This window comes from Aedes albopictus, chromosome 2 (genome assembly GCF_035046485.1).
Source record: "Aedes albopictus strain Foshan chromosome 2, AalbF5, whole genome shotgun sequence".
Taxonomy (NCBI): domain Eukaryota; kingdom Metazoa; phylum Arthropoda; class Insecta; order Diptera; family Culicidae; genus Aedes; species Aedes albopictus.
In genome coordinates, this window is record NC_085137.1 from 429,198,757 (window position 1) to 429,210,965 (window position 12,209).

At 40.2% G+C, this 12,209-nt stretch overlaps 2 protein-coding genes and 1 long non-coding RNA gene across 4 annotated transcripts in view; 1 reads left to right on the forward strand and 2 right to left on the reverse strand.

The window, feature by feature from the left end:
* The first annotated feature begins 1,065 nt into the window (after positions 1-1,065).
* LOC109406573 (NADPH:adrenodoxin oxidoreductase, mitochondrial) lies at positions 1,066-3,193 on the forward strand. The gene is made up of 5 exons (XM_019679676.3): positions 1,066-1,509; positions 1,583-1,739; positions 1,802-2,017; positions 2,079-2,250; positions 2,315-3,193. Exons 1-5 carry the CDS (start codon positions 1,283-1,285, stop codon positions 3,022-3,024), a joined length of 1,482 nt encoding a protein of 493 aa, XP_019535221.3. The 5' UTR covers positions 1,066-1,282; the 3' UTR covers positions 3,025-3,193.
* LOC109427172 (CIMIP2 protein GA14893) overlaps positions 3,175-12,209 on the reverse strand; it is a 41,268-nt gene continuing 32,233 nt past the window's right edge. For both annotated transcript variants that reach the window (XM_029869735.2, XM_062853627.1), the window contains exons 6-7: positions 10,656-10,884; positions 3,175-3,349 (exon numbers count right to left, since the gene is read on the reverse strand). In XM_029869735.2, coding sequence (XP_029725595.1) covers positions 3,280-3,349; positions 10,656-10,884 — 299 coding nt within the window. In that variant the 3' untranslated portion in view covers positions 3,175-3,279. The remainder of the gene's footprint in view (positions 3,350-10,655; positions 10,885-12,209) is intronic.
* LOC115265280 (uncharacterized) lies at positions 4,699-10,649 on the reverse strand. The gene is made up of 3 exons (XR_003896553.2): positions 9,596-10,649; positions 9,144-9,533; positions 4,699-9,086 (listed from the first exon to the last, which is right to left on the reverse strand). It is a non-coding gene; the product is annotated as an uncharacterized LOC115265280 (long non-coding RNA).

Consider the following 12,209-nt stretch of genomic DNA (forward strand, 5'->3'; position numbering starts at 1 on the left):
AATTTTGCACAGTTGTTACGGACCATAATAGGCATCGAAAAAGCTTTGTTCCGAAAAAACGATCTTGTTGACCCGGTCTAGTAAGTATGAAAGAGAAGGAGAGAACATCGTGCAGTGCCCTATACCCTGGCGCGCAACCAAGAGGTCAAAGAGAAACTTGTCGAAATGCTAAAAATTCTCGAGAAGCGCAATATAGAAAAGTCAAGCTGTGAATCATTATTGTCTATCCGGTTGGGGAACGTCCATAAATTACGTCACGCTTTTAGGGGGGAGGGGGGGTTCAGTAAAGTGTGACAACTCATACAAAAATTCCAGAGCTCTCATACAAAAAGTGTGACATAGGAGGGAGGGGGGGTTGAAAATGGCCATTTTTTGCGTGACGTAATTTATGGACACTCCCTTGGAATCAAGACAGTCATTCAATCCAAAATGAGCAATTTTACGAGACGTTTCGGATCAGCTGATCGCTCATTTCATGAATGAAAATTTGACAGGAGGTTGCGCCCAAGCCCGTGAGTGTTAATATCAATATCAACACTGTTGTCGTTTCGTAAAATAGACTATAGTCCATTTTACGAGCCGATTTTATGAATGAATTTTGACAGAAGGTAGCGTCCAATAACCCGTGAAAACCAATATCATCATCAACATTGTTGTCACTTCGTAAAATGGCTCATTGCCATTTTCTTGGTCCACAAGTGTCAAGTGTCGCAACTGTTTCGCATCTAGTGCGCTGTGTTGCTAAGAACAACGACAAGGATGCGCACTACTTTTGACATAATTCAAAAACGTCGCGAGTTGGGTCGCGTCGCGACTTGATTGTGCGCGGTCCGGTTTGGTGGCGGCCCGACAATATGAATTTATTATTAAAAGGCCGTTTCATAAGTTAGGCCTTAAGAAACCCCCTGTAAAGATCTAAGTTTATTTGGCTGAGTGAACACGTCCATTTGCGAAATCTTCTGGAAATTCTCTTTCGACTGTATAGGGAAAACCCCCTTTGGTACGGCTGCTTATGTGTAACGCCTCATAACGTTTAATTGAATTTGTAAACAAAAATCATATAAATTACCAACATGACAGCTGCATAGCTTGAAGTGAAAGTGCATTCCGCAGCATACAAAATGTAAATAAGTTCCGTAGTGTTATCACCCAGCTGATAGAGAGTTTTACGCTTCATGGCTTGGAAAAATTACGTTTTGTGACTAAATTTTGGATAGTGAAATCCAAACAAAGCTCGTCAAAAGTTGAATCTACCTCAAAAGTGTGAATAGTTCCCGGCAAAATGTTACGCAAAGTGGGATTCTCGAAGGTTTGGCACTGGGGCTGCCAAGGAGTTCGAAGCACAGCCAGCAGATACGCCAGCTCATCTAGTGGATCCGTTCCGAAGCGGATATGTATTGTAGGAGCCGGGCCGGCTGGATTTTACGCGGCTCAGTATATTCTGAAACACTTGGACAATTCTCAGATCGATATTGTGGAGCGGCTACCGGTTCCTTTTGGATTGGTGAGGTAAGTTGGTTGGGGTTCCATTCTCACTAGGTATGAAGTTAATTTATAGAGCTATTCATTTACTTTTCTTCAGATTCGGTGTAGCGCCAGACCATCCCGAGGTGAAAAATGTCATCAATACTTTTACGAAAACAGCGGAGAATCCGCGGGTGCGATTCTTAGGTAATCTCAGCCTCGGAAAAGATTTCACTCTAGACGAACTCAGGGATAGATATCATGCTGTTCTTTTGGTAAGTGGTGTGAGCCAACCCCAATTTATAATCGAAACTAAATTGTTTTCCTCATTTCACAGACATATGGAGCAGACAAGGATAGAAAGCTTAACATTCCGAATGAAAACTTGACAAACGTCCTATCGGCTCGGGAATTTGTTGCCTGGTACAATGGTCTGCCTGGCTTTGAGAATTTGAATCCCAATCTCAGCGGCAGCACGCTGACATTGCTTGGGCAGGGTAATGTCGCTGTTGACGTAGCTCGAATAGTGCTGTCTGGGGCAGATTTATTGAAGGTGAAGTTGCTAAGATTTGCATCTGTTCAAAATGTTACAAAATAAGTTTTTTATGTTTCAGAACACTGACATAACCGAATATGCGCTGGAGGCACTTTCGCGAAGCAACATAAAGAAGGTGCTTCTCGTGGGCCGACGTGGCCCCTTACAAGCGGCATTTACTATCAAGGAACTACGAGAAATGCTCAAACTGCCAAACTGTGTTACAACATGGAGACCCGATGATTTACATGGTTCGTTGGCTATTTGATTTTGTTTTTCTTCCTTAGTTGATCAAACAGTTAAATATCTTCGCAGACTTGGAGGAGGCTCTACCCAACTTACCGCGACCTCGCAAACGAATTACGGAACTGATGATGAAAAGCCTCTCAGAGCAAACTGCCCAGCAAACCTCCTCAGTCAACAGCAGCGGCAGTAATAAATTCCAGCCGATATTTTTCCGCTCTCCGGCGAACGTTATCGGAACGGATCGAGTTGAGGCTATTGAATACACCGTCAACGAACTGGTGGACAATCGAGCCATTCCCACCGACGAGCGGGAAATCATCCCAACCGATCTGGTATGTCGCAGTATCGGTTACAAGTCGGTCAATGTGGACTCCGCATTGAACTTTGACGAACGCAATGGTTGCGTCTCGAATGCTTCCGGTAGGGTGCTAAAGCAAACGCTGACCGGAAGCGATCAAACGATCGACGATATTGAAGATAAGTATGAAAAGGGTTTGTACGCTTCGGGTTGGCTCGCGACGGGTCCCACCGGAGTTATCCTTACGACGATGAACAATTCGTTCGGAGTGGCAGATTTGATTTGCAAGGATTTTGCGAACAACGTCATTCGAGTGAAGGAATCTAAACCGGGATTGGAAATGAGTGGTAAAAGGGTAGTCACTTGGGATGGCTGGAAGTTAATCGATGCGGAAGAATGTCGTCGAGGGGAGCCGAAAGGAAAGCCTCGGGAAAAGATAGTCAAGGTCGATGAAATGCTGAGCATAGCTGACGGCAAATGAGACACATAAATAGCGAAGCTAAAAAAATGGCACTTGGTTGCGTATGACGTATTGTTTTAGGTAAGTGATAAAAGTTTATTGGCAATTTATTAGTAAAAACCAAATTAACACGCTGGCGTATGGGATTCTTTCTATTAGTATTGATTAAAATTATATTCATATCAATTTATTCACGAAATATGGGAATTTCTTTTATCCGAAATCATTGAATTGATAGGTACTTACTAGGCAACATTTATTTTAAACACTGTTGATTCAATCTTCATAGCATTTCTTCAGGCACCGTTTGGCATTTTTACTGTCGTTGCCAAATGTTGTACCGAACCTGGAAGCAAAATTTTATATGTTTAAAATATCATTGATAACTGATAATCATCTACGTAATGTATAGCAAACAGATTTTTTAGATAACTTTTTTGTATGTTTATCAAAAAAGAATTTTAATTTAAAATTACTCCTTTTTTGCAATTGAGGGCAGAGACTGCACGAATTTTGGACTTGGTTATATTTTTTCAATTGTTTAATGGTTTAAGCTTTGATGACGTGTAACCCGACATAAACTTATCATGGACCTGTTTTTATTTTGGCCACCAACCCTAACACAGACCCAACAGATTTCCGATATGAGTCCAATGGTTTCGATTTCTTCAGTACTTCCTCGCGGGATTTCTTCAGAAACTCCTCCTAGAATTGCATCGGAAATTGATCCTTGGATTTCTTCAGGAATTCTTCCTGGGTTTCTTCCAAAAATTCCTCCGGGAATTCTTCCAGGATTCCTCTGGGAATTTCTGATGGGATTCCTCTAAAAATCCTACAGGGATTTGTCCAGAAATTCCTCTAGGAATTCTTCAAGAGATTCCTCTAGGAATTCCTCTAGAGATTTCTACAAGTATTCCTCTTCTAGAGTTATACCTCAAGGAATTTCTCTAGAGATTCTTCCAGGGATTCCTCCAGAAATGCATTCAGGGATTCCTTCAAGGAAATTCTCTATGAATTTCTCTTGGGACTTCTCTAGGAATTTCTCCAGGGATTCCTCCAGGGATTCTTCATGAAATTTATACAAGGATTCCTCTAGAGATTTCTTAATGAAAGTTTCTAGAGATTCCTCCAGGAATTCCTACAGGTATGACTCCAGAAATTTCTCCAGGCATTCCTCCAAGAGTTCCTCCAGGGATTTCTATAGGGATTCCTTTTCATTTCATTTAGGGACTCCTCCAGGAATATCTTCAAAAATTCCACCAGGAATAGCCCCAGGAATTTCTTCACAAATAACTACAACAACTTTTCCAGGAAATACTCTAGGGATTCCTCCAGAGATTTCTCCCGGAATTCATCTAAGAATTATTCCAAGAATTCCTTCAGGGATTCCTGCATGAATTCCTATCGAGATTCCTCTAGGAATTCCTTCAGGAATCCTCCAGGAAATCCTTCAGAGATTCCTTCAGAAATTCCTCCCATGAATTTCTCCCAGAATTTATCCAGGAATTATTCCAGATATTCCTCCAGGCTCCACGATTTCATCCAAGAATTTCTCCAGGAACTCGCCCTGGAATTCAACCAAGAATTCCGCCAGGAACTACCCCAGGTATATTTCTTCAGGAATTTCTCCAGAAATTCCTGAAGAAATATACCTGGGGTAGTTCCTTTCTTCAGGAATTTCTCCAGAAATTTATCCCCTGGGCTTGGATTATATCTTCCAGGAAGCTTTGATTTCAGGCATGTGGTCGATGGCCTTTGCAGCAATGATTGGAATAGCTGAATGTATAATCAATGGCAAACAATTCTGTAAGAATCAGATCTTCAAGTCATCTGATATAGTTATACTGATCATGACGCTGCATAGTACCTATATCGAACATTTGTCGAAGTCATTTATGTGCCGGGAAAATATAATTCCTAGTTGGAGAGAATATTACAAACTGAGGGAGGGTAATAGGCCCAGTCAGACCCCTGAATGGGCAATGTGGGTTAGTTTATGGGAATGCCATTGAAGGTTTGTAATATTCTCCGAGGCTTTCGAAATCCAACAGGGAGCGTCCCCGGGTTGCGGATAGGGGGAAAAGGGAGATTTTTCACATTTGTACTGTAATCAGCCAATGTGGTATTATCTCCTATGGTGTTGTAGTGCGAATGAATGATCTCATTCTATGGGAATTCGAACCTTGTAATGTATTGTTTATCAACTTCAATTTTCTAAGCTTGATAAGGTTTTGAAGACAAACATGAGATGAGAGAATTGCCTAATAGGAAAGTCACATCAGCAAAGCTTTTACATATGCAAATTCAGTGATGGAAAACAGTGAGGAGTGCAGCTGAGTAGACACAAACGCAAAGCTATCCTACTCGTGAACAACAGAAGCCAGAATGTATTCGCACTTCCTTTACTCGCGAGCTAACGAAGCTGATCGCACTCGTGATTGATTCGTGAAGCAGCTCTGAAAATTTTTCAATTTTGTGAAAAAACGAATTTACACGGCCGACAGATTAACTTTTCAGGAACAATAAAGCACAAAACACTACTATCTGATGGATAATTACTTGTTTTGCTATTAAAATCGCACTAAAATGCAATTCCCGCATCTCCACTTGTTCTTCGCGAATAAAAATTCATTAGTGTTTTTGTTTTTGTTTTCCTTCATACTCGTGAAGCAAGCGGGTGCGAATAAACTAACACACGGCTTACTCTCGGCACCGTGAGTAAACCGTTTGTTGCTTTTACACTCGCGAGTTGATTCACGATGAGAGTGTTTCCATCCCTGTGTCTAGCATTTAATATGTATGGCAATGACTGATTCTTACCTAGCAGGGGTACTACAAGACCACGCGGACAATTCGATTAAAGGCTTAATTGGGAATAATATATTTTCCAGAACTGAAGGGACATTTTTTCCGGGGTGACTGGCGAGTCGGAGAGGGTAGAAGTTTCCGTTTGTTATAATTGACAAAATAAACAATCGGGCGCTTTTTCTTTCTATGACTTGCTTGGTATTTTGTGAATTATTGTTTTTTGGTTTTGGAAGGTATGCGATTCACTATTGAGCCTTAAAATTATTTTGCATCTGAATAGCATTGATATTGTCAAGTCTGTACCAACACCCTAATCCCACACCAAAATACCCTTTTCCTATCCCATGGCGTTTATGTGGTCAGCAAAGACTATTCAGCCATTACCCCTCCTTATCATCGGCTTTGGACTGACTTGCTCTCTCATTGCCCCACCAAATGCTGCAAAATGAAAATGAAAATGAAAGGAATTTCTCCAGAAATTTATCCAGGAACTGATCTAGGAATTCCTCCGGAAATTCCCAAAGAAATTCCTCCAGCAATTTCTCCAGGAAATCCTACATGGATTCCTTCAGAAATTATTTTGGGAATTTATTCAGGGATTCCTCCTGGAATTTTACCAGGGATTTCTCCTGAAATTCTGCCAAGATTTCCTCCAGGAGTTTATCCAGATTTTTTTTCTACAAGGGATTCCTTCAGAAACTTCTCCAGGGATTCCTGTGAGGATTCTTCTAGAGATTGCTTCAGGATTTCTTCCGATGATTCCTCCAGAAATTCTTTTGCGAAATCCTCTAGGGAATTTATCTAGGATTTTTTTCAGAAATTTCTCCAGAGATGTATCTAGGGTTTCTCCAGAAATTTCTCCAGGGATTCCTCCTAGAATTCCTCCAGAAATTCCTCTGGGAATTCCTCGAGGAATTTCTTCAGAAACTTTTCCAGAGGCTTCTTCAGAAATTTCTCCAGGGATTCCTCCCAGATTTCCACTAGGGAATCCTCCAAGAATTCATCGAGGGATTCCTTCAGGATTTCTTCCAGGATTTGCTACTGGAACTCATCCAGGAATTTCTTCAGGGAGTCCTCCAGGAATTTCTCCTGGAAATCCGGCAGGGGTTCCTTCAGGGTTTCCTTTAGGAATTTCTCCAGAGTTTGCTCCAGGAATTCTACCATAGGTCCCTCCCAGAGTTCAGGAATTCATTTAGGAATTTATCCAGGGAATGCTCCAGGTATTCGTCCAGAAATTTCTCCAAGGATTATTCCTTCTCCAAATTATTCCTTCAGAAATTCCTCCAGGGATTCCTCCTAGAATTCCTCTAGCGATTTCTCTAGGAACTCCTCCATTTATACTTTCAGAAAAATCTCCAGGGATTCTCTAGGAGTTGCTTCAACGATTTCTCAAAAAATTTCCCTAGAGATTTCACCAGGAATTCCTCCTGGGATTCCGCCAGAAATTTGTCCAGAAGTTCCTCCATGCATTCCTCACGAAATTCCTCCAGGAATTGCTTAAGGGATTCCTTCAGGAATTCTTCAAGGGAACAAGGAAACAATATTTAGGCCTCTCTAGCCCCCCTCTAACTACGCCGACTAGTGTACTTAAGAGTCGTGGTAGAGAACAGAGAAATTTGATTTGTATTTAGATATGTAGTTATAAGGATCCATCTCTTAGATTGCCCCTCCCCCTTACCATACTGTTGAATATTTCGAATTTCAAATGACGAGCATTTGAATATTGTGAATATGACGCCCGCTATCGAGAATAGTCATCGGCGAATAGGTATTTCGGTGAATATTTTTGGATTATAATGGGTTGATGACACTGTATGATAACCAGTGAATCAAAATTCAACCATCGCGCAACAATAATGACAATGTCACAACCTGTATTTGTTGCGACAAATAAACCCATGCGACATAAGTTTGTCCCAACTTGAAAATAATGGGATTAACATCGTACACCACGAGTTTAGAGATTTTTAAGTCTTGCATTGCGATTTTCGAACGGTAACTTCGAGTCGGTAAACACTGCAACTCTGGTGAAGCTCTATCATCAAACAGTTTCGACTTTGGGTTAGCAATAATTGATTATTCACGAGTTGAAAAGTACGCAACAAATTCAGCTTCCGTTTTGTCTGCAACAAAAAATTTCGAGATCATGTCATTATCTGTCACCAGTAGGGATAAAGAGTAATCGTTGCATCTTCTTTGTTGCTTGTTATTAATTATCATTTTTTTTACATGAAACCATTTTGTGATCATTACTGTTATATTTTTGTTTAAATACACTCCCGATCAAAAGTTTGGGATCACCCACCCCCTTTAAAACATGTGCTTTGAACGAGGGGGGCGACACATCTAAATCGTAAATCAGATGTCGATGGAGATTGCACCTGCTTTTTCAGATCAGTGAGCAACTGCCAGATTTCTCTATCTCTTGTTGGATAATTTTCGCTGCATCCACTTTCAAATCCTGCCGACCGCTGCTTGAGATAGAAGGAGATGTGAATGGATAAAACGTAGATATGCGAAAGCTGTCAAGTATAGAATATGAAAAATGTGTAACTGATATTTTACCAACAAATACATAAGTTTCATTAACATGCTTTGGTCTTATCTATGCAAACTATAAGATCATAAACAGAAGGATTAAGGATGTTCCCAAGCATCTACTTATTTTCTGCTTATAAAACCCTCTAATGAAGCGAAATGTAACTGGTTCCAAAAACCACAGTTGGGCTCTTTTCATATATTGCGATAGACTTGGTGGTGCCAAGTTAAACGTTATTCCTTATTCTTTTTATTTTATTTGTAGTTGCATTATTAGATTTAATTCTATTTTCCATTTTTAGGAAAACAATAAAACAATCAGCGAAGCATTCATTAAGTTTAATTAAATCACATAATAATTGAATTGGTTCTCTTGGCAGTGTTCAGGAAGCGATTCACAAAATCCGACTTGAAAATGTAGGTTCGTCAGTATGTTTTAGATCTCGTCTATGTTCTTCATTGTTTCCTGGTCTAATGGACCATTTTTTCGATGTTGGCGTTTATCGCATCCTAGATCGCATCCTTACAGCTTCCGTCGCCAAGCCAAAGCGGAGGAAGAAAGTGCTGGACGTTAAATCAAAACCATGAGTTTGTGATTGTTCAGCGAATATTGACGTTCACCCGGATCCTCTATAATCATACGTTACGACGGCGATGGTGGTGGAGACGTAGTCGGTTTGATAGGGTTCATCTGTCCCGCCAGGTTCCTGAGATCAAGATCACTGCTGCCGAACAATCTGAAAACATTTTATTGATTAAAACTTAAACCTTACATAAATGCGTTGTTTTCTTACATAGATGTTTCGGATTTGGGACATTTTCCAGCTCTTCCAGCTTGTTGACTAGCTCTTGCTCGCTGCCTCCGTCGGTGAAGCTGCACCAGCGACAGTCGACATTCCTACTTCTGCCGTTCCAGTTTCTTTACTGAATTCAGACTCGCTACCGGTGCTTGGAGAAGTCACAATCCCGCCGTCGAAGTAATGCCACAACGCTATCGGGGAAAGTCCTCGTTGTGCAACTATGCCAACAAGTCCTCGTCGTCGTCGATAATGGGGGCTTTGAGCAGGATGTCCCCTCGCGCTTTCATCCGAGCTCCGGCACGGCCACTGTTTTGCTCCTCTTCCGCATGCGGCAGATGGTATTCCATGCCGCCACCCGATGATCTACTTGAGCCGTACAGTTCCCTAAGGGAAAAGCGGCAATTTTTAACACATTTCAAGAATTCTAATATACAGCACGCACTTACCGGAAGAATATTTAGAAGTTTTCGTGTTTCATAGAATTGCAATTTGTTGTATTCGGTGTAAATACTATAATTTTTATTGGAAAACTCCGCACAAAACCTAAAACGATTCCCACAGCGATGACAACAAAATCCAATGAGAGTATATTACAGGTGGGGAAGAAGAAGATATGGCTATGTATTAGTAAGCAAAGAAAAATGTAAACACAAATAGTGACGTCACTATTTGACACGCGTTCTTATGGGAGCTCGCTTTGCTTGTAGTAGTGACATGTTTTGCACCAAACACGGATCTCACGCACACGAAGTGTCTCTTCCACACCTTCATTAGACTCTCATTGAACAAAATCGTTCACTTTGTTTACGTCGATCGCATTAGATGTTGAGAGATGTGAGGAGATGAGAAAAAAGATTTGAGATGGATTATGGGATGGGAACAGATAGAAAGATTGAAAAGGATAATACACAGTGTGATAGATGAGTGAGATTATTAGTAAAAATAGGATGATCTGGATGTGTCGCCCCCCTCGGCTTTGAACTGCCATGCAAACTTACTTGTGACGCAGCGCTGTTATTGGTCGTGATCATCCCATGACGATGTACAAGTAGGCCTTTTCATCGTCACAAAACGAATCATGGATGTTTAAATCCATGTCACGCTTCGTCATGACCGAAAAATGAGCGAATATGGTTAGACTTTCTTGGTCATCGTCTCCCGTTTCGATGACATTGAGAGAGGCACTTCTGTAATAATCACGTGACGAGTCGTGTTGACATTGACGCTTTCCAAGCCTGCTTGTGAGTATGTATTTATTTTTCCTCTCCGAAAATTTGCTCAAAAGTCTATCATCGAATGAAAAATGCAATGTACGGAAGCAACAGAGACATCTTAAGAGGTGACCAAAACATCAATTTTTCGATGACGCATAACAGTCCCAACTATCAGCAAAAAACTTAAAGTTTCGATTGAGGGATAAAAAAAACAAAAATGCCTCAAACTATACTACACCTTAAGGCGGGTGAAACGAGGGTGAAACACAACTCCGAAACGACTAACATTTACCTGAACATCGCCCCCGGCACGTGGCCCTTGTAGCTCGGCACCAGGCCAATATTCTTCATGTAGATCTCGTTCATGGCGGCACTCGGCTGGCAGGTTCCAGACCCGGCCGGCGATATCGGAACCCACTCGGTGTGGTAACTGTTGGTAAAATCGCACAGTGCCTTCTTGGTCAGCGACACGTTCGCTTCGCCGAACCGTGGCCACAGGAACGGTTTGTGACCGGTGTATCCTGCGGGATGATAGACAAGAATTCAATGGGAATAACGTTGAATTTTTGATTAACACACTTGTAGCGTAGGACATGGCACAGCTAATCAGGAATCTGAACTGGTGGAATTTGGAACGGAATCGTTCCGTAGAATCACGCAGTAGTGAAATGGTGTTTCCATATGCGTTGTATATCGATCAAACAATTGTAGCAACGTAGAACGCAGACAGGCCTATATGCTGCCATAAATGCATTTCAGTCCCACTTGCAAAATGTAGAAAACGTGATCAAATCAAATTATACAGTGCGAGAAATAAGTATAAAGACAGAGCGGTTTTCCATACAAAATAATCATATTTAGGGATCAAAATCTCTTTTTCTAGCGATTCGATTGTTATGGAATTTTGTCTGCAACCTTAAAATAACTAGAATTTTGGCTAGAAATATAAATCATCATCCATGAAAACGTTTATATCGACTTTTCAGAATCAAATAAAAGACACTTATTTCCATATAAAAATGTGTCTTTATATTTATTTGAATCTGAAAAGTCGATATAAACGTTTTAATGGATGATGATTTATATTTCTAGCCAAAATTCTAGTTATTTTAAAGTTGCAGACGAAATTCCATAACAATCGAATCGCTAGAAAAAGTGATTTTGATCCCTAAACATGATTGTTTTGTATGGAAAATGGCTCTGCCTTTATACTTATTTCTCGCACTGTAGTTAATTATGCAACAAGTTGCAAAAATATGATTTTTTCAGTACGAGTCGTACATTTATCCAACAAGGCTTGCATCAAAAAATCTTAAAAACTGTTTGTCAGCCTTTTATATGTGCATCATTGGTACAAATTTGAGCTAGATTGGTTAATCTTTCGCGAAGTTAGAACCGTTCTCGTAAAACACTATTTTTCAGACAACTAATGTTTGAACTGTCATATCTTGGAAACAAGTGAACCAAATTGAATGAAATTTTCGACGTTTATCAAAAATATATTGATACCTACTTGATACGAGGTTATAAAATGCAATATTTTACGATGAATAAAGTTATATCGGTTCGACATATTCACTCATATAGTGGAAATAAGTCAAATTTACAATATCACTCAAAAAATACTAAATATGTTCTTCCTTTAATTCAAATAGGTTTTAATATATCTTATTAGAGTTATCTCCAGAAAAAAAGTAGAAAATCTTTGGATATGAAAACTAAAATTTAACGACATCGATGTAAAAAAATTACATTTTTTTTTCAAGAAAGATCCAAAAAGTGTCAATCCATGATAATTTTTTTCAACGTTCAAAAAGTACCTATGTTTTAATAACTTGTAAAGCAT

What these genes read in the sequence shown, in the direction of transcription:
- LOC109406573 (XM_019679676.3), top strand. Translation starts at nt 1,283, where the DNA reads ATGTTACGCAAAGTGGGATTCTCGAAGGTTTGGCACTGGGGCTGCCAA. An exon ending in CTGGGGCAGATTTATTGAAG is followed by an intron (nt 2,018 to 2,078) that starts GTGAAGTTGCTA and finishes TTTATGTTTCAG; the next exon opens with AACACTGACATAACCGAATA. An exon ending in GAGACCCGATGATTTACATG is followed by an intron (nt 2,251 to 2,314) that starts GTTCGTTGGCTA and finishes ATATCTTCGCAG; the next exon opens with ACTTGGAGGAGGCTCTACCC.